Source organism: Lithobates pipiens, unplaced genomic scaffold (genome assembly GCF_037356315.1).
Source record: "Lithobates pipiens isolate NorthernLeopardFrog02 unplaced genomic scaffold, aLitPip1_a1.2 Scaffold_3, whole genome shotgun sequence".
NCBI classification, from domain to species: Eukaryota; Metazoa; Chordata; class Amphibia; order Anura; family Ranidae; genus Lithobates; species Lithobates pipiens.
In genome coordinates, this window is record NW_027507790.1 from 254,921,691 (window position 1) to 254,941,538 (window position 19,848).

At 42.0% G+C, this 19,848-nt stretch overlaps 1 protein-coding gene across 3 annotated transcripts in view; it reads right to left on the reverse strand.

The window, feature by feature from the left end:
- Positions 1 to 19,848, reverse strand: part of ARK2C (arkadia (RNF111) C-terminal like ring finger ubiquitin ligase 2C) — a 156,958-nt gene that overhangs the window by 33,711 nt on the left and 103,399 nt on the right. For 2 of the 3 annotated variants that reach the window (XM_077463062.1, XM_077463063.1), the window contains exons 2-3: positions 18,840 to 19,149; positions 6,271 to 6,390 (exon numbers count right to left, since the gene is read on the reverse strand). In XM_077463062.1, coding sequence (XP_077319188.1) covers positions 6,271 to 6,390; positions 18,840 to 19,149 — 430 coding nt within the window. The remainder of the gene's footprint in view (positions 1 to 6,270; positions 6,391 to 18,839; positions 19,150 to 19,848) is intronic. The other variant, XM_077463064.1, reaches the window with a different exon arrangement.

Below are 19,848 nucleotides of genomic sequence, written 5' to 3' on the forward strand. Positions count from 1 at the left end.
CATAAAGTCTATTTGCAGAATTTTTCCAAAATGCACACGGATAACGCTGGGCTTTCCTATTAGAACGTCCAGCATTGTCTGCAATCTGAGTGTCATGGCTGAGCCCTGTAATAAAGGCTCATTCTAAATACCGAACACACATAATTAAAAAGATTTTAAAAATATGAGCTAAAAAAATGCGCAGGCTTCCAAAAAATATAAAATGAAGAATTGCCAAAATTATGAAGCTGAACAGCAATCACACATCTAAACATCCAGATTTACCTGCTAGAGCTGCATAGCCTGACAAAGCACAGTTCTTAGATTTACACAACCCTACCAGACAGCACAGCCAGGATGGTGACCTGAGTTTTTCCTACTGCAGGTATAGCCATAAGCTTGGTCACCTTCCCACTCCCAGCCTGTGAATGGACAGTGGGAGAGTAGCAGAAGACTAATGAGCACGCGCTCAGACTAATCAACACATGGGCATGCAGCTCAGCTGACTGGCCCCCTAATGCTGCTCCTCCCTCTCCCTGCTTATACTGGAAATAAGAACACCAGGACAAATTTAGGTATTGCCACTGGGTGCATTTAACCACTTGCCTACTGGGCACTTTTACCCCCTTCCTGCCCAGGCCAATTTTCAGCTTTCAGCGCTGTCGCACTTCGAATGACAATTGCGCGGTCATGCAGCACTGTACCCTTATGAATTTTTTATCACCCCCCCCCCCCCCCATAGAACTTTCTTTTAGTGGTATTTTATCACTACTGAGTTTTTTATTTTTTGCTAAACAAACGAAAAAACATCAAAAATGAAAAAAAAAAAAAAAAAATGTTTCATAGTTTGTTATAACATTTTGAAAACACGTTATTTTTCTCCTTCGCTGATGGGCACTGATAGGCTGCACTGATGGGCACGGATGAGGTGGCACTGAGGGGCACTGATAGGCAGCACTGAGGGGCAGCGATGAGGTGGCACTGATAGGTGGCATTGATGGGTACTAATAGGCAGCACTGAAGGGCCACTGGTGGCACTTAGGCACTAGTAGGTGGCACAGATATGTGACACTAATGAGGAGGCACTGATTGGCAGCACTGGTGGGCACTGATGGGACTGCACTGATAATCAGGACACTAATAATCAGTCCCTTGATTATCAGTGTAGATGTCCCTTTCACACAAGCAGGTTACCAGTTCTCCTCTCCTCGCCAGCGTGAGGAAAGGAATGCCGATAATCGGCTTGTTTACATCATGATCAGCCATCATTTCATTGGACACAGTCGATCACATAGTAAAGGGCTGCTGTGATTGGCCCTTTACCCCGATCTGTGATAAGTTGTGTCCTAAGGACAGCTCGATCATGGGAGGAAGTCCATTGATGCCCTCTCGACAATGTAAGCATGTGCTGTAGCCGTCATTCGGCTATAGCGTGGACAGGAACTAGTTAAACGTTATGTTTTCTGTGTACCTTTGTCCCTGTAGCAAGACACTTTAATTACTTCTTGTGACATCAACACCAGGATTGTAAAATTCTTGCAGGGGCAGCTGCTAAAAGCTCAGCCCCTAGTGATGTAAGCATGCCCCCAGAACCACATCTCTCAAGAGCCCGTTCCCCACACACACGCAGTGTGTGGGCAGGATCTTAGCAGTCAAGGCAGCAGCATTGTTTTACTAGGAGAAATCCTCTATGGATGCATGTGGAGAGGGGTCAGAGAAGGGTGGAACATAGGTGGAGTTCTGTAATTCAGCAGGCAGGGCTGACAACTTCCCCAGTCGATGTCCGCTAGTGACGAAACACATAGGGAGGAGCCATATGACGGTGACGTCATGATGCCTTTACTCGCAGGAGGTGGATGGGCAAACTACACAGGAAGTGAGCAGAAGTTCCTGGAGATGTTGTGGTTCTGTTTTTAACCAACAAGCACTGTACCGCTTTCAAACAGCTTCTCCTTTGTAAGTGCAAGTCTATTTATTTTATTAAACCCTTTTTGTACAGTATTATGCTATGGGAGCTTTTCTTTTTTATGTTTTTTGAGTACCATCGGCACTAGCTACATTTCCAGGTAGCCTTTTAGTGGTCTTGGGAAGACCTAATTATTCCCTATGTTTGGTGAGATGACTGATCAGTGATCACGGTGTTCTGGTAAGCAGATTGTCTCACCGGGGTGTGGAGCTGGTAGCACTTCTATGAAGGATTTCCTCACTGCAAATTATCACTCTTATTTGGATGGTGCGTTCATTGTTCTATTTTTTTACTTTTTTTTGTTAATCCCAATGGGACTATACTTTAGTTCTCTTTTTTCACCTTGTTTTTCCATAACGAAATTTTGGGACTTTGCTTTAGTTTTCTCTCTTTTTTTTTTTCACCTTGTTTTTTTCAATGAAATTTTTATATCACTCGTTTTACTGATCACCAAGTTTATCAGCGCTGCATTTACCTTGTATACCAGGGCTTGGGATTTCAGTGCAGCAAAGGCACTTGTGTTGTCAGCTCAGACAGGGAGCTCATTGGATTTATGGCAGACCAGCAAATTATATATATATATATATACACACACACATACATACACATACATATACACACACACACACACACACAATTTATTTATTTATTTTTATTTTTTGCCCCAGTATACACCTTTTACATTTATTTATTTATTTTTGAAACATAATTTATGAAAACATAACTGAATTATTTGGCGTGATTTCACTTGTTCAGCTTTAAATAATAAAAAAAAATATCAGAATTGAGCCAGGGTTCTCAAAGTTTGGAGTTCTGTAGACAGGCATGAAAGGCTGCTCTAAGTTTTTGAAGGACTGATTGTTATAGAAATTCTCCTATTGTTACGGTAAACACATGGCGATGGAAAGCGCGAGAGCAGCTGGCGCCAGTAAATCATGTTTGAAAACGGAAACTCCATCTGTTTTATAACAGAAGCTAAAGGCTTAATGTTGTAGCGAGCACATACATTGTATTGTACTGCACCTTCGCGAGCTACTGGCTCCCCGCGCACATGTTAATGAGCCCGGCTGGGGTAACCAATTAGGTGTTTCGCTAACTCATCCAAAATGTTACGATCAGAAGAATTTCTTAAAAGGGAATGTATAGTCTTTTCAAATTTTTTTTTTCTTTATTCTTTTTTTTTAGAAAAAAAAAAATTCTAAATAGTTCACTTTGTGACCACGTCAATATAAAGTTTAACCACTTCCTGTCCAGGGGGATTTTATTATTTTTTTTTTTTCACATACATGTTTAAAATCAGCGGTTTTTGCTAGAAAATTGCATATAATATATATTTTTTTTAAGCAGCGGCCCTAGAGAATAAAATGGTAGCTGTTTCACTTGTTGCAAATTTTTTAGGGGAAAACAAAAGGTTTATCCACGTAAATTTTAACCACTTCCTGTCCAGGCGTTTTTTGTTTTGTTTTTTACATTTTTCACATACATGTTTAAAATCAGCAGTTTTTGCTAGAAAATTGCAAATATATATATTTTTAAGCAGCAGTCCTGGAGAATAAAATGGTAGCTGTTCCACCTATTCATGTCACATAATATATGTGCAGCCATTTATGCAAATTTTTTAGGGGAAAAAAAAATGTTTAACCACTTTTTTTTTTACATTTTTCACATACATGTTTAAAATCTGCAGTTTTTACTAGATAATTGCATGTAATACATATATATTTTTAAGCAGAGGCCCTGGAGAATAAAATGGTAGTTCCACTTATTCATGTTACATAATATATGTGCAGCCATTTATGAAATTTTTTTTAGGGGGAATTTTTTTTTTAACTACTTAAAGTTTAACCTCTTCCTGTTCAGGGGGAGTTTTTTTTTTTTTTACATTTTTCACATACATGTTTAAAATCAGCAGTTGCTAGAAAATTATATTTTGAAAATATATATTTTTAAGCAGAGGCCCTGCAGAATAAAAATGGTAGTTGTTCCACTTATTCACTTAATATATGTGCAGCCATTTATGCAAATTCTTTAGGGAAAAAAACAAAAAAACACTTAAATGAATTATAGTGCACAGAAACACAACATAAAAATTAATTTTTTAATAAAATATAAAAGATTTTGCGCCCCAAAAAAAAAAAAAATCGGTACTGAACATGTTAAAATTGCGCAGCCCCGCAAAAAATGGCGACAGACTACGGTACCTAAAACTGTCCATAGGTGACTTATTAAAAGCCTTTATAGCTTATCAGTTTGTCAGTTAGCCCTTGTACACATGGTCGGACATTCCGACAACCAAATCCATCGGATTTTGTCCGAAACTGGTGTTGCATACACACGGTCGGACAAAGTTGTCGGAAAATCCAATTGTTCAGAACGTGATGACGTTATTTCGTTATGACGGGACTACGTTCAGGCTAGTAGCCAATAGCTTTGGTCTAGGAATTTGATCTGAGCATGCGTGGCACTTTGTCCGATTGGAATTCTCTACACACAATCGGACAAAGTCCGATCGGATCATGTTGTCGGAAAGTTTTATAGCCCAGCTCTAAAACTTTGTCGGTCGCATATTCCGACGGAAACAGTCCGATGGAGCCCACACACAGTCGGATTATCCGACAACACGGTCCGATCGGACATTTTCCGTCGGAATGTCCGACTGTGTGTGCAAGGGCTTAGTGCCATAGAATTATTGCTCTCACACTCAGACGTTTGTGGTGATACCTCACATGTGTGGGGAAATCATACATATATATGTGTGGATGAGCGAGTTTTTGGGGTGGAGAAACTTGACTGGCCTGCATAGAGTCCTGACCTTAACCCCATAGAACACCTTTGGGATGAATAGAGTGCTAGCCAGGGCTTCTTGTCCAGCATCAGTGCTTGACCTCACAAATGCGCTTCTGGAAGAATGGTCAAGACATTCCCATAGACACACTCCTAAAACTTGTAGACAGCCTTCCCAGAAGAGTTGAAGCTAACTCCATGCAGACATAGGCTGTTATCAGCAGTTTTGGGCAGTGGCATTTTTGAGCAGTAAAAAAAACAAAAAAAAACAAAAAAACGAGTGGGTTCTAGGAGACATTTTTCAGCTGTAAGACCCCTTTCACACCACACCGCACCTTGCGTTGGCGGTAAAACGCCGCTATTTTTAGCTGCGTTTTACCGCCGGATTTGCGGCGCATTTCGGCCGCTAGCGGGCGCTTTTACCCCCCGCTAGCGGCTGCGAAAGGGTTAAAACCGCTGGCAATATGCCGCAACAGCGGCGTTTTGCCGGCGGCATTACAGCGCTTCCCCATTGATTTCAATGGGCAGCAGCGGTGGAGGAGCGGTAAACACACCGCTCCTTCACCGCTCCAAAGAAGCTGCTGGCAGGACTTTTTTTCTGACGTCCTGCCAGCGCACCGCTGTAGTGTGAAAGCCCTCGGGGCTTTCACACTACAGACAATGGTGCAGCTTCTTTAGGGCGTTTTGCAGGCGCTATTTCTAACGCTATAGCGCCTGCAAAACGCCCTGGTGTGAAAGGGGTGTTAAAACGCTCTAACGCTGATAAACGCTCAAAAACGTTGCTCAGTGTTTAACGCTTTTGATCCATTAAAATAAAAATAAAAAAATAAAATTTAAGAAAAGCTAAAAAAAACACTAACACGGAAAAACGCAAAAAAAAAAACGCTAAAAAACACTATTGCAAAAATGTTGAAAAAAAGCTGAAATTTTTTGAAAAACTCACTGCAAAGCTACTGGCGTTTTTATAACGTTATTTTAACGTCCAGTGTGCATGAGGCCTAAACCTTGTGGACGGCCTTCCCAGAAGAGTTGAAGCTGTAAGGCCTCATGCACACCGGACCTTTTTGGACATTTGGAAATGTCATCACTTATAAAAAGGAAAAAAGTCATTTATCATTTTTTTTTTTTTTTTTTGGATATCTATACAAAAAATGTTTTGCATTTCATTTATATTTTAAACTGAATGGATTGTTTTACAAGGTGATTGTTTACAATCACTTTAAGCTCTGGAAGATTTTACCCCCTTCATGACCAGACCATTTTTTGGTATTCGGCACTGTGCTACTTTAACCGCCGATTGCGCGGTCATGCAACGCTGTACCCCCCCCCAAAAAATTCTATAATTATTTTCACATAGGGGCCTATGGCTGTGACTTGCTGACAGGCTCCTGCTGTGTACAATGACAACGGCAGCCGGCCGGGGGGGGGGGGGGGGTTGGGGCATGTGCGCACCGTAAACCCGGAAGTAGGCAGCAACGTACCAATACATCGCTTTGCCTACAGAGGATTGTAATATTTGTTTGTCAGGAATATCCACTTACCAGTCTGTCCCTTCAGCCAAGTAACGGGACCCCAAAGGTTGTGGCATCTGCACTTGTTGGTTGAAGTCGAAGCCAGGACGTAACCGATGCGGATGGACAGACATTCGCTCCTGAGTCCGCCTACAGAACCAAACCAACTTTTACAGAGAGCACATAGGTACAGAAAAAAAAAAAAAAAAACAAGACTCAATGCATTTTTCAAGTCAAAGTCACTCTTATACAGGTCACACCAGCTTTATTGATGATGATCGAACACACTTTGCTGTTCTTTTAATTGAATGAAATAAACCTCTCAACTAGGGTTCCTCCAGAGGTCCTCAACCAATTTCTTCTTTTCAGATATGTTACACCTGACAGCAACCAGCTGACCATTTGTTAGGGGGCATTCTTCACACTGACCGCCAATGTGAAGAGCATTCCTCTCAATGAACACCAAAATAATTGGCCCTTCTCCAAAGGCCATCAATGGAAGGAGAATTCTTTGCAATGATAAGTAGTGTAAGGAGTATTCTGCTTAATGACCACCAGTGTAGTTACATGGTTAGAGGGACATTAGTCTGGTTGAAAAAAAGTTAAGTCCATCTAGTTCAACCAACTAATTGGTCCCGTCTCTACTGACCACTAATGTAAGGAGCATTCTTCTCAATGATCACCAGTGACATGAGGCTCTTCTTGCACTGACTACTAGTGTAAAACAGCTCTTCTCTACTGACCACTAATGTAAGGGGCATTCTTCTCGATGATCACAAGTGTAAGGAACATCTGCTTCATGGCCACCAGTGTACATAGTCACATAGTTGGTAAGGTTGAAAAAAAAAAAAAAAGGACACCGGTCCATCCAGTTCAACCTGAGTGAGTGTCTACAACTGTCCCTATCCCTGCACATTGTGTCTCATTAAGATGCTCATCTATCATATTATCCATTTAAGGTACCCATAGAGTGCTGTCAATTTACATAGAGCTCCGCACATACATCGCACACTCATTGGTCCCTACCCACAAGGAACCCACAATCTAAGGTCCCCAATTCACATTCTATGGCCAATTTTGGACAGAAGCTAATTAACCTACCAACATGTCTTTAGAATGTGGGAGGAAACCAGAATACCCGGAGGAAACCCACGCAGGAACAGGGAGAACATGCAAACTCCAGGTAGGTAGTGTCATGGTTGGGATTTGAGCCAGCAACCCTTGTTACTGCTAGGTGAGAGTGCTACCCACTACACCACTGTGTTGTCCCATAGCAGAGAAGGACCCCATTACACTGGTGGTCATTGGGAAGAATACTGCTTTCACTGGTGGCCATTGAGAAGAATGCTCCTTACATTAGTGCTCAGTAGAAGGGCTCAATTACACTGTGTGTGTTCATTTCAAATACAAGTTTCTCATATCCATGTATTCTGTGTTTGCCAAGATGCCTATCTAAAGTGGCAGGATTATTTTTTTTAATCTCTGGAGTAATGTGGAACTGGAGCACCGATGTAAGGAGCATTCTACTTAATGATCACCAGTGTAAGCAGTATTCTTCTCAAAGACCACCAGTGTAATAAGGCCCTTCTCTACTGAGCACTAATGCAAGGAGCATTCTTTTCAATAATCACCAGTGTAAGCAGTATTGTTCCCAATGACCACCAGTGTAACGGAGCCCTTCTCTACTGAGCATTAATTTAAGGAGCGTTCTTCTCAATGGCTATCTATGTAAATTATGCCTTCTGCCAATGGCCACCAGTGTAATGGGGCCCTTCTCTACTAAACACTAATGTAAGGAGCATTCTTCTTGATGATCACCAGAGCAAGCAGTATTCTTCTCTATGACCACCAGTGTAATGGGGCCCTTCTCTACTGAGCAATAATGTAAGGAGCTTTCTTCTCAATGACCACCAGTGAAAGCAGTATTCTTCTCAATGACCACCATTGTAATGGAGCCCTTCTCCTGAGCACTAATGTAAGGTGCATTCTTCTCAATGACCACCAGTGAAACCAGTATTATTCCCAATGGCCACCAGTGTAATGGAGCTCTTCTCTACTGAGCACTAATTTAAGGAGCTTTCTTTTCAATTGCCACCCATGTAAATGGTGCCTTCTGCCAATGGCCAACAGTGTAATGGGGCCCTTCTCTACTAAGCTCTAATGTAAGCATTCTTCTCGATGATCACCAGTGCAAGCAGTATTCTTCCCAATGACCCCCAGTGTAATGGAGCCCTTCTCTACTGAACACTAATATAAGGAGCTTTCTTCTCAATGGCCACCCATGTACATGGCGCCTTCTGCCAATGATGTAATGGGGCCCTTCTCTACTAAGCACTAATGTAAGGAGCATTCTTCCCAATGGCCACCAGGTGGTCTTTTTTCTACTGACAGTGACCATCAATGTAAAGTCTTTCACTGACCAGAGGTGCAAGGGGTAGCGTAAAGGGACACTTTACTAACCAACAATGTAAAGGTACTCTAAAATCTTTAACTCTTTGCATTTCTTTTCTGGGTTTTATTATAATTTAATTAAATTATTATTACTGAAAATAATTGCTGTATGGTGTCAAATACGCAAGGCATGTTGCATGCCTCTTTTTTTTTTATTCTTGCATCTTAACTCTCCATTCATGCTAATGTAATGTGAGCTGTAGACATAAAAAAAACCTGGTAGGGGCTTCTTGAGACCTGATTTCTACTTATTTCCAAGGGTTCCTCAGTGTTGAAAAGGATGAAAAAGGTTGAATTGGATTATGATCTTTTCAATACATTTTTCATTTGACTGTCTTTTTCCCCCATGTCCTTTACTGAGTTAAAAAGGAAAGTACACTGCACAAGGTATAATACCATTCATATCTTTCTGCAATGCAGAGTCTACAAGAGGTGCTGGGAACCCACAAAGTAAGATACATGCAGTACAGATCTACTTTATATCTATCTGTATATATAAATCAGATGAAGAAGCAAAGAGGGGAAAAAATGGAAACTTAGCTCACCTTCCTAATTTTTCTTTTACTTATTACATTATAAAAGGTATATAGCGTGAGTGACGCTACATCTACATGGACAAACTCAGCCCTTATTCAGTACAACTGATTGCAGCATACCCTTTATTCCATACATAAATGGTTAATACTGGAGGCTAAGAATATGCATGCATCATACATGCTATGGGGTGTACAACTGGGGGAGTCAATGGTGGAAAAGGATCTGGGTGTTCTGGTAGATCATAAGCTTAATGATGGCATGCAATTACAAGTTGCCTTTTTTGAAAGTGAGCAAAGTCCTTTCTTGTTTTAAGAGAGGTGTGGACTCCAGAGAGAGAGATATCGTTTTGCCCCTGTACAAATTATTAGTAAGATCTCAACTGGAATATGCAGTTCAGTTTTGGGCACCAGTTCTCAAAAAGGATATCAGGGAACTGGAGAAAGTGCAGAGAAGGGCAACCAAACTGATAAGAGGTATGGAGGAGCTCAGCTATGAGGAAAGATTAGAGGAACGGAGTTTATTCTCTCTCTCGAGAAGAGGAGATTAAGTGGGGGGGATGATCAACATGTATAAATGCAGAAGTGGTCCATATAGTGAACTTGGTGTTGAGTTATTCACTTTAAGGTCATCACAGAGGACAAGTGAGTAGACTTTACATCTGGAGGAAAAGAGATTTTATCTCCAAATACAGAAAGAGCTGTGAAAATGTGGAATAGACTCCCTCCAGAGGTGGTCCTGGCTAGCTCAGCAGCACTCCAGCACGGAGCTCTCTCTACCATAATTCCTGATGCTTTGCCCACTTGGTTCTTCTGGTTGTACCCACCCACCTTTTCGTGTTTCGCCTTCTCCTATAAGTTTCATATTGTAAAAGAAATTAAAAAAATGACATCAGGGTGGTGGAAGCCACCTGTGATGGGCAAAATAGGTGTGCAGACCTGGGGACGCAGCGCAGAGGTCTCACCAAAGAAGTAGACAAGACTGTCAGGTGGTTTACGTCTCCACCATCTACCAATAAATATCAGTTTTGGGTGGGCTAAACCCTTCAGGTTTCCTTCAGACCTATGTGTTGAGTGGTTGTGGTAATTCTTGATTTACAGCATGTTATCCCAATATACTGTGCAGTGCATTTCAATGAATGGCACCCCAACGCACCAGTAGAGTAGGTGGAAACAGACCCATGCTGCTCCCCAATGCCACGGTCATACCGAATAGGTTCCAATGCATTGCGTATTAAAGCAGATCTTCGCTGCATCTGAGCACAACAAACCAAAACCACTATTTAATTAATTTTTTATATTCAAAGCAAATTTTCCCATCCATCCATGTCTCTGCTTTATTTTGCTGAGAAACAACTCTCTAGCATTTCTGGCCATGGCCATCTTGAGTAAGGGCAGATGATTTATGTAGCATTTTCTTCCTGGAACCCATTTGTCCTTAGCTCAAGCATGCAAGAGAGTGTGCTTAGCTGAGAAAACCCCTCCCCCTCTACTCCCCTCATCCCCTTGTGAAGGTTCCTGGGCGGGATGACATAATTTGCCTAGGCCAGAAACCAGGAAGTAACCAAAGAAATGTAAAGGGAAAAAAAAAGGAAAAAAAATTAAATATGAGATACGTTGTCACAGTCAAAAATCGCTGATCGCCGCCATTGCTAGTAAAAAAATAAATAAATAAATAAATAATAAAAATGCTATAAAACTATCCCCTATTTTGTAGACGCTATAACTTTTGTGCAAACCAATCAATATATGCTTATTGCAATTTTTATTTACCAAAAATGAGTAGAATACATATCGGCCTAAACTGAGGAAAAAAAACATTTTTTTATATATATTTTTGGGGGATATTCATTATAGAAAAAGTAAAAAATAATGCTTTTTTTTCAAAATTGGCGCTATTTTTTTGTTTATAGCACAAAAAATAAAAACTGCAGAGGTGATCAAATACCACCAAAAGAAAGCTCTATTTGTGGGGAAAAAAGGACGTCAATTTTGTTTGGGTGCAACGCCGCACGGCCGCGCAATCAGTTAAAGCGACGCAGTGCCCGAATCGCAAAAAAGTGCTCTGGTCAGGAAGGGGGGTAAATCCTTCTGGGCTGAATGGTTAAAGTATAACTAAAGGCAAAGACATCTTTTAAAACTTTTGGATACAGTAGAGCAGGATTAGAAAGCCTGGCAGGTTGTATTGCTGTCTGTGTCCCATGAATGAGATCCCCCCCCCTCTCCATTTCTCTTGTTTACCATTATGCCGCGTACACACGACCGGACTTCCCATCAGAATAAACTCTGACGGTCTTTCTGACGGAGTTCCGACCGAACGGACTTGCCCACACACGATCACACCAAAGTCCGTTCCTTTCTAACGCGATGACATACGACGGGACTATAAAAGGAAGTTCAATAGCCAGTAGCCAATAGCTGCCCTTGCGTCGTATTTGGTCCGTTGGAATAGCATACAGACGAATGGTTTTCCCGATAGGAATTGAGTCCATCGGAAAGATTTAACACATATTCCATTTCTAGAATTTTTAAAGAAAAAAGTCTGATGAAGCCCACACACGATCGGAATATCTGATGAAATGATTCCGTCTGACTTTTTCTGCCGGAAAGTCCGGTCGTGGGTACGTGGCATTATCGTTGAAAGCGAAAGTTAAAAAAAACAAATTTTCGGTTGTCCCCAGAAAAGTAATAGAGGGGAAATCTTCCAATGGGGACACTAGTTCTGGTGATCTGGAGGGCCCAAAGCAATCCCCTTCATTTGCAAGGATTTCCTCTCACTTCCTGTTTTGCTATGGGACAGGAAGTGAAGGGAAATCTCTGCAATGGGACACAAATGGTGAAAAAAAAAAAAAAAGAAAAGCTGACCCACCATTGCTTTATCCAAAACGAAAAGGAAAAAAAGTTTTGCCTATAGTTCTACTTTAATGCACAAAATACAGCATGCCAATGCACATGAGGTAACTTGCCAAAACTGGCTAGTCTGAAGTAGGATTAAACAATTCTATTTCTATAATGTTAAACAATTCTATACTTTATGTTCAATGCTGGATAGAAAGTTATCTTCAGACACTCGGACTGTCTCTTCATGAATTATTACCCTTTGCTGTCCGATGTCGGGAAGTGTAAGCAAGCAGCACTTTAAAACCCTCCATTAAACTTTTATTGCCTTTCACGTAATCGTTAAACCCCCTCGTGCCCCCCCGTCCAGGGTATGAGATATTAAAACCTGATCTCTTCCAAAGCCTCAAGGATTGCCCTGAATAGGTAGACACAGGACCAGTATGAATTCCTTTATTTCCTATGACCTAAAAATCTTCTTTTAAATTTTCATTAAAGAGAATGTAAACCCCCAAAAACTTCTTCGTATTTGCTGCCTTTGCTCTCTTAAAAATATCACTGAAAGCATTTTCTTCTATCAGTTTGTTTGGTGCAAAAAGAACCTGTTGATCCTGCAAAAAAAAATGTCGTGAGCTGCAAAATCCCTGGGGGCTCTGCCTGTGCTGCGCTCTTATCCCGCGTACACGCGATCGCACATTCCGACAACAAAATCCATGGGATTTTTTTCTCGACGGATGTTGGCTCAAACTTGTTGTGCATACACACGGTCACGCAATTTCCGAACGTCAAGAACGCGGTGACGTATGACGAGCCTAGAAAAATTAAGTTCAATAACCCTCTTCTGCTTGATTGCTTGCATGCGAGGAACGTTGTGCGTCAGAATTGTGTACACACGATTGGACTTTACGCAAATGGATTTTGTTGTTGGAAAAGTTGATCTCAAATTTTTGTGCGATGGAAATTCCGATGGAAACTGTCCGATGGAGCCTACACACGATCAGAATTTTTGGCAACAAGCTACGATTGCACATTTGCCGTCGGAAAGTCCGACCGTGTTTACGCAGCATAAGGCCCCATTCACACCTCAGCGTTTCGCTGCTCGAAGCTCCAAAATGCCGGAGGAGAGAAAAAAAAAAAATCAATTATTCTCTATGGAGATGGCTCACATCTCCACTACAAGGCACCTGAAGCTCAAGAAAGTTCTGGAGCTTTTTTTGTATCTCGAATTGGGCAGATTGGTAGGTTTTGGGAGCGTTTTTGGTTCGATAGAAATGCATGGAAGCGTTTGATTTGCACGTTTTTGACGCATTTCTGAGCATTTTTCTGCCTAAATGCAATAATTACAGTATCTCACAAAAGTGAGTACACCCCTCACATTTTTGTAAATATTTTATTCTATCTTTTCATGTGACAACACTGAAGAAATGACACTTGTCTACAATGTAAAGTAGTGAGTGTACAGCTTGTATAACAGTGTAAATTTGCTGTCCCCTCAAAATAACTCAACACACAGCCATTAATGTCTAAACCGCTGGCAATAAAAGTGAGTACATCCCTAAATTAGAAATTTCCAAATTGGGCCCAATTAGCCATTTTCCCACCCCAGTGTCATGTGACTCATTAAGGTTACAAGGTCTCAGGTGTGAATGGGGAGCAGGTGTGTTAAATTTGGTGTTATCGCTCTCACTCTAATACTGGCCACTGGAAGTTCAACACGGCACCTCATGGCAAAGAACTCTCTGAGGATCTGAAAAAAAGAATTGTTGCTCTACATAAAGATGGCCTAGGATATAAAAAGATTGCCAAGACCCTGCCATTAATGTCTAAACCGCTGGCAACAAAAGTGAGTACACCCCTAATTGAAAATGTCCAAATTGGGCCCAAAGTGTAAATATTTTATGTGGCCACCATTATTTCCCAGCACTGCTTTAATCCTCTTGGGCATGGAGTTCATCAGAGATTCACAGGTTGCCACTGGAGTCCTCTTCCACTCCTCCATGACGACATCACAGAGCTGGTGGATGTTAGAGACCTTACGCTCCTCCACCTTCTGTTTGAGGATGCCCCACAGATGCTCAATAGGGTTTAGGTCTGGAGACATGCTTGGCCAGTCCATCACCTTTACCCTTATCGTCTTTAGTAGGGATGGGCCGAACGGACTCCTGTTCGGGTCGCACCAGAACTTCCAAACACAGCAAAAGTCAATGGGACCTGAACGTCAAAAATCAAAAGTGCCCATTTTGAAGGCTTATATATAAGTAATTGGGCATACAATGGTTATAGGGGTCCGGGTCCTGCTCTGGGGGGACATGTATCAATAAAAAAAAAAAAAGAAGTTTGTGAAAAACGTCCAGTGATTTTTTTTTTTGATTTTTAAAGTGAAAACCTAAAAATGAAAAATTCCTTCCAATATAGTGCCTGGGGGGGGGGGGGTCCCTTTAGTCTACCTGTAAAGTGGCAGATCTGTACCATGTCTAGAATCTGCTGCAGCAATAATTGCATTTATAAAGCCAAAAATGACAAAGCTGAAAGCTTCCTTTATTTTGCTCAGCAACAGCTGGGGAGCCAGTGTGTATGATGAGGCCACAGATTAACTTTAGGACAATTTTTTTTACTAAGATTTTGCATTTAGTAAACCATTGCGGCAATATTGTGCAATGTAAAAAAAATTGGAAGTACCGCCATTTTATTCTCTAGTATGTGGGCTACCTTTGCAAAAGTCCAGAGGGCCGCAACACGTCAGATGAGCGTGGTTCACTGACATCACGTTGGGCAGGCCCACCGTGACACTGTGGGGTCTTTCTGGCACACGTCAACACAATTAAATCTTTTTTTTGTAGTGCAAAAAAAAAAAGATATTTCTTGCTATGCATATAAAACAGTTCTCATGTTTGAACCAGGCAGGATAGATCACACAGTGTCAGGCTATCAACAAGTAGTGTGTTTCACCAAGTTGGTTGTTTTCAATTGGTCAGAACTCTGTGTGGGGGACTTGCATTGACATAAGGGGATCAGCGGAGCACAATCCACAGTCCACATCAGTGGCTGCGGAGCGCAGGGGGGCCGCCCTCCCTAATCCATGTGCCCGGCCCTCCCTAATCCATGTGCCCGGCCCCTAATCTACATGCAGGGTACTGGGGTTTTTTTTTTTTTTAGAAGCACATGATTAGAGCCTGATGCTCTAATTGGCTTAAAAAAAGGGTGGGCTTGGGGCGCAGAGCACTGTGCCCTGAGCCCACCCAGTTGTGTGACAATCGTGAATATTCCCTATTGTCTTCCTGATTCTCCTCCCGGCCAAACAGGAAGCAGGTCCTGGGACCCATCACCCGATTAGCTGAGATGAGAATCTATTCTATTGGACGTCTAGGCGGAGGGAGGAGATGCATGGCAGAAGCAGCCGTAATGCAGAGGAGGGAGACACAGGGAAGCCGCCGCCCGGAGAAATCACTGCCCGTGACCTAGATGAGGTAAATGTGGGGCTGGTGACCGATCGGGTGTGGGTGACCGCTACTGGTCCACATATATGATTACCATTATGATTATACGATATGGCTGTCTATGTGTGCCTAGAAATCAGTAGAAACAAGGGATTTAACATGAAAGTGGATCTACACTGTATGTTAACACCGCAAAACAAAAACACTATTCAATTCATTTTTAGTATTCAATGCAAACTTCCCATCTATCCATGTCTCTATGCTTTATTTTGCTGAGACATCCCCCACCCCCAGCATTTCTGGCTGTGGCCATCTTGAGTAAGGGCATGATTAATGTAGCATTTACTTCCTGGAATCCATCTGCCCTTAGCTTAGGCGTGCACACAAGAGAGTGCACTTAGCTGAGAAAGCCCCTCCTCCCCTCCTGAAGACTCTTGGGATGTATGACAACATTTGCCTAGGCCAGAAACCAGGAAGTAACTGAAAAAAGGTTTAAAACAAGTAAATATGATTGTAGCAACATGGACTACAAGCATAAAACACCGTACCTTCTAGCATTTCAAAGTAGCGCCTGTCCCTCTAGTGATCAATGTATCCAGTGACATCATATCCGTGTGCCAAATAAAAGGATTATGGGACGAATAATCCTCCCGCCAGATAATTGCTTTACGCGATTGTGTGCCAGGACTACATATCCCAGGGATCTTTGCTGTCATTTGAAGATTGTTGGGAGTGGCTATAAAAGCAGCAGAAGCCCACACGGAGGCTCTCTTCCTTCTGGGCCTGAAGAAGACGGACCTCTCTGTGCAACAGGGAGAGAGAGGTCGCGGTCTACCACGCAGAGTCTTACTTCCAACACACGGCCTGAGGGGCCTAGCTCTGGTGTTCGCTGTCGGACATCCTTTCCAGCACCACTCAGGTCTCCTACTTGTCGGCGTGTGGGGCAAGCTCCACGTCTAGAGATCGAGACAGCAGATCCGCTGCATGAATGCGAGTTCCTGTTCGGAAGACATCAGGAGATCTGGTCGTTGGTGAGAGGGCAACTTGCTCGACCTTTATCCATTCTTTATCATCGTTAAATTAAGACACTTTGCACAGACATCTCTACTCCAAGAACACTTTACTGCATTATTTGAACACTGTGCTCAGACACCATTAGTTTCTTCTCTACAAGGACTCTACTGTTCTCATCATATCCAAACGGATTACAGTTAACGAGCTCCGACTAGCCGGTGAAGAACATCAGATCTGCAACGCGGACTTTATTGCCATTACTTATAGAAAGGCCCCTATGTTACTCTTCTCTACACCCTCTCTCTCTTCCTAGGATAGCGTGTAGGCTGGCCAGGTTCCATCTTGACAGTGTGGCAGTATAAGCAGTTAACTGAAACGTCTGTCTAGGGGGTAACATTCTCTCTAAAGGAAGTGTACATATATGTATTGTCGTTGTTAAAATATTGTCTTGTGTCTTTCGGAGGAACTATTCTGCTGAGTTGGCGCTCCTGCCTAGAACTCAGCAGATCTATTACCTCCTTTTTTGTGACAACTTCTCCTTTATTGGCTCAAGTAAAATAGTCATAGAACCTAAATACATTGATTTGCTTGATTATTACCATACAGTGATACAAGGATGTCTGAACCCAGAGTGTCAGGTGGGTTGGAAGGTTCACCAGGTCATAGCCGTGCAGATGAGCAAGTAATTCTAAGCAGCCCTCTAGGGGGCCATGCTACGTGATATACTTTCCTATCTATTTACTAATGCTAATAGCATGAGGATTAAAAATAGCCAACATAGACTTAGAGAGCAAAGTTCCACTTTAACATATAAATTTACATTAAAGCCTAATTGAAGTCTCACACATTTTTTATCTATTTATAGTCCTATATCTCCATGTGTCACTATTTGCGCCAAAATGGCAACGCCCAGTAGCAGTCTCGGGGAATTTGGATGTCTGCACAATGGAGGCCTTTACTGGCAAATAACACATATAAGTAAATAAAGTTTAAAAGCTACAATAATGATAAAATGTATAAAAAATTAATAAAAAATAAACATACCCTGATGCCCCACATACACACACCTATGTAAACTGAGACTGCACCATAGCCCATAGTTAACTCTAAAATGAAGAAGCAGTAAAGCCTTTTAAATCCTCGCCTATGGAGATTTTTGTTTACCAGTTTTTTGTTAATTTAACGGGCGCACACAATTTTAAGACTTAAAGCGGGGTTCCACCCTAAAGTGGAACTTCCGCTGATCGGAACCCCCCCCCCCCCCTCCGGTGTCACAATTGGCACCTTTCAGGGGGGAGGGGGGTGCAGATACCTGTCAAAGACAGGTATTTACACCCACTTCCGGGCATAGACTCCCGTGGGAGTCTACGCCATTTCCTGTCCTGCCGTGCTGTCTGCTGGGACACACACGGGTCTCAGAGACAGCGCGGACAATTCCTATTGCACTGCGCGACTCGCGCATGCGCAGTAGGGAACCGGGAAGTGAAGCCGATTCGCTTCACTTCCTGATTCCCTCACTTAGAATGGTGGCGGCAGCAGCCGAGAGCTGAGCGATCGATCGGCCTCGGCTGCCGGCATTGCTGGACCCCGGGACAGGTGAATGTCCATTTATTAAAAGTCAGCAGCTGTAGTATTTATAGCTGCTGGCTTTTAATATTTTTTTCCGCAGTACAGTCCCGCTTTAACATGTTTGGTATCTATTTACTCACCTTACTTTTATATTTTACAGAAAAATTGGGTAATATATTGTGACTGCGTGCGCTAAAATTAAATTTCATTATATTAAATATCATTATATTTCAATTTAAATTATAATTACATTTCATTATATTTTTGTCCTGAAAATAGGCAAATAGCACAAGACATAAAAAAAAAAAAAAAAAAAAGCAACCACTACATTTTTATTCTACAAGGCCTCTGCTTTCAGAAAATAGGTCCTGGGAGCTTTATGTAATTTTTATGGCCAAAAAAATGCAGATTTTTTTCAAATGGAGCAAGTGAGGCTGATTGTGAGCCTTATTCTTATATGTTTATGTCTACCTTTCTAACCTTTGTAAAACGTTTTCAATAAATACTATTAAAACAGGTGAATAAAGATTTTTACACATATGCAAAAAAAAAAAAAATGGTCTAGAGCCGATGTGGTTAATATAAACTATCGCAAGCCAATCTGTCTATTCTTCATGTTAATTTTTTTAAATGAATACAGATTGCAGGCAAAGGAGTCAGTTATTTGGTGTTGCCCCCTATAGGGGGCACCAGTGGTGACACGCCCCTCTCTCATGTGCCCCTCCCCATCATTCCCATGGCTTGGCATAGACCCTACCTGTGGTGTGGAACCAGCCGGCGGTGCTGAGCCTCGAGGAGCTGTTGCTGGAGGAGGTATTGCTGGTGTAGGGCCTGAGGTAGGAAGGAGGGTCCGGGCACCTCTTGGAACGGTAGGCCAGGCAGAGGTGGCAGAGGCTGGTGCAGTGCTCCATTATGCTGGTGTGCAGTAGCCATATGTGATGTCATGCCCTGCTGCGGCTGGACCGGGTGATGGTGCAGGGGGAAGTCCGGGAGCTGGGGTTGAGGGCTCAGGTGAAAATGGCGGCAGGAGGTAGCGTGAGTATGCTGAGATCGCTGAAATGGGGCACCTAAAAAAACAAAAAAAAAAAGAGGGTTAATAATGGACCCATATGCAGTTTACATTGCTTGTCTAGAGATGTAACAGGAAATGTTACCCGGTGGTCAATTTCAGATCATAAGCAAATTATTTTATTTGAATAGTTCGTATTAAAGAGGTTTTGCCATTAGCAAAAGGGAACACGACAAACTATGGGGTGTATTTAACCGTTTTCTTACCGTATCACTTAGATACACAGTGCCTTGAAAAAAGTATTCACACCCCTTGAAATTTTCCACATTTTATCATGTTACAACCAAAAACGTAAATGTATTTTATGTGGATTTTATGTGATAGACCAACACAAAGTGGCACAAAATTGTGAAGTGGAAATGGTTTTCCAAATTTTTTCTACAAATAAATATGTGAAAAGTGTGAGGTACATTTGTATTCATCCCCCCGGAGTCAATTCTTTGTAGAACCTCCTTTGGCTGTAATTACAGCTGCAAGTCTTTTTGGGGATGTCTCTACCAGCTTTGCACATCTAGAGAGGGACATTTTTGCCCATTCTTCTCTGCAAAATATCTCAAGCTCTGTCAGATTGGATGGAGAGCTTCTGAACAGCAATTTTCAAGTCTTTCCACAGATTCCCAATTGGATTTAGGTCTGGACTTTGACTTGGCCATTCTAACACATGAATATGCTTTGATCTAAACCATTCCATTGTAGC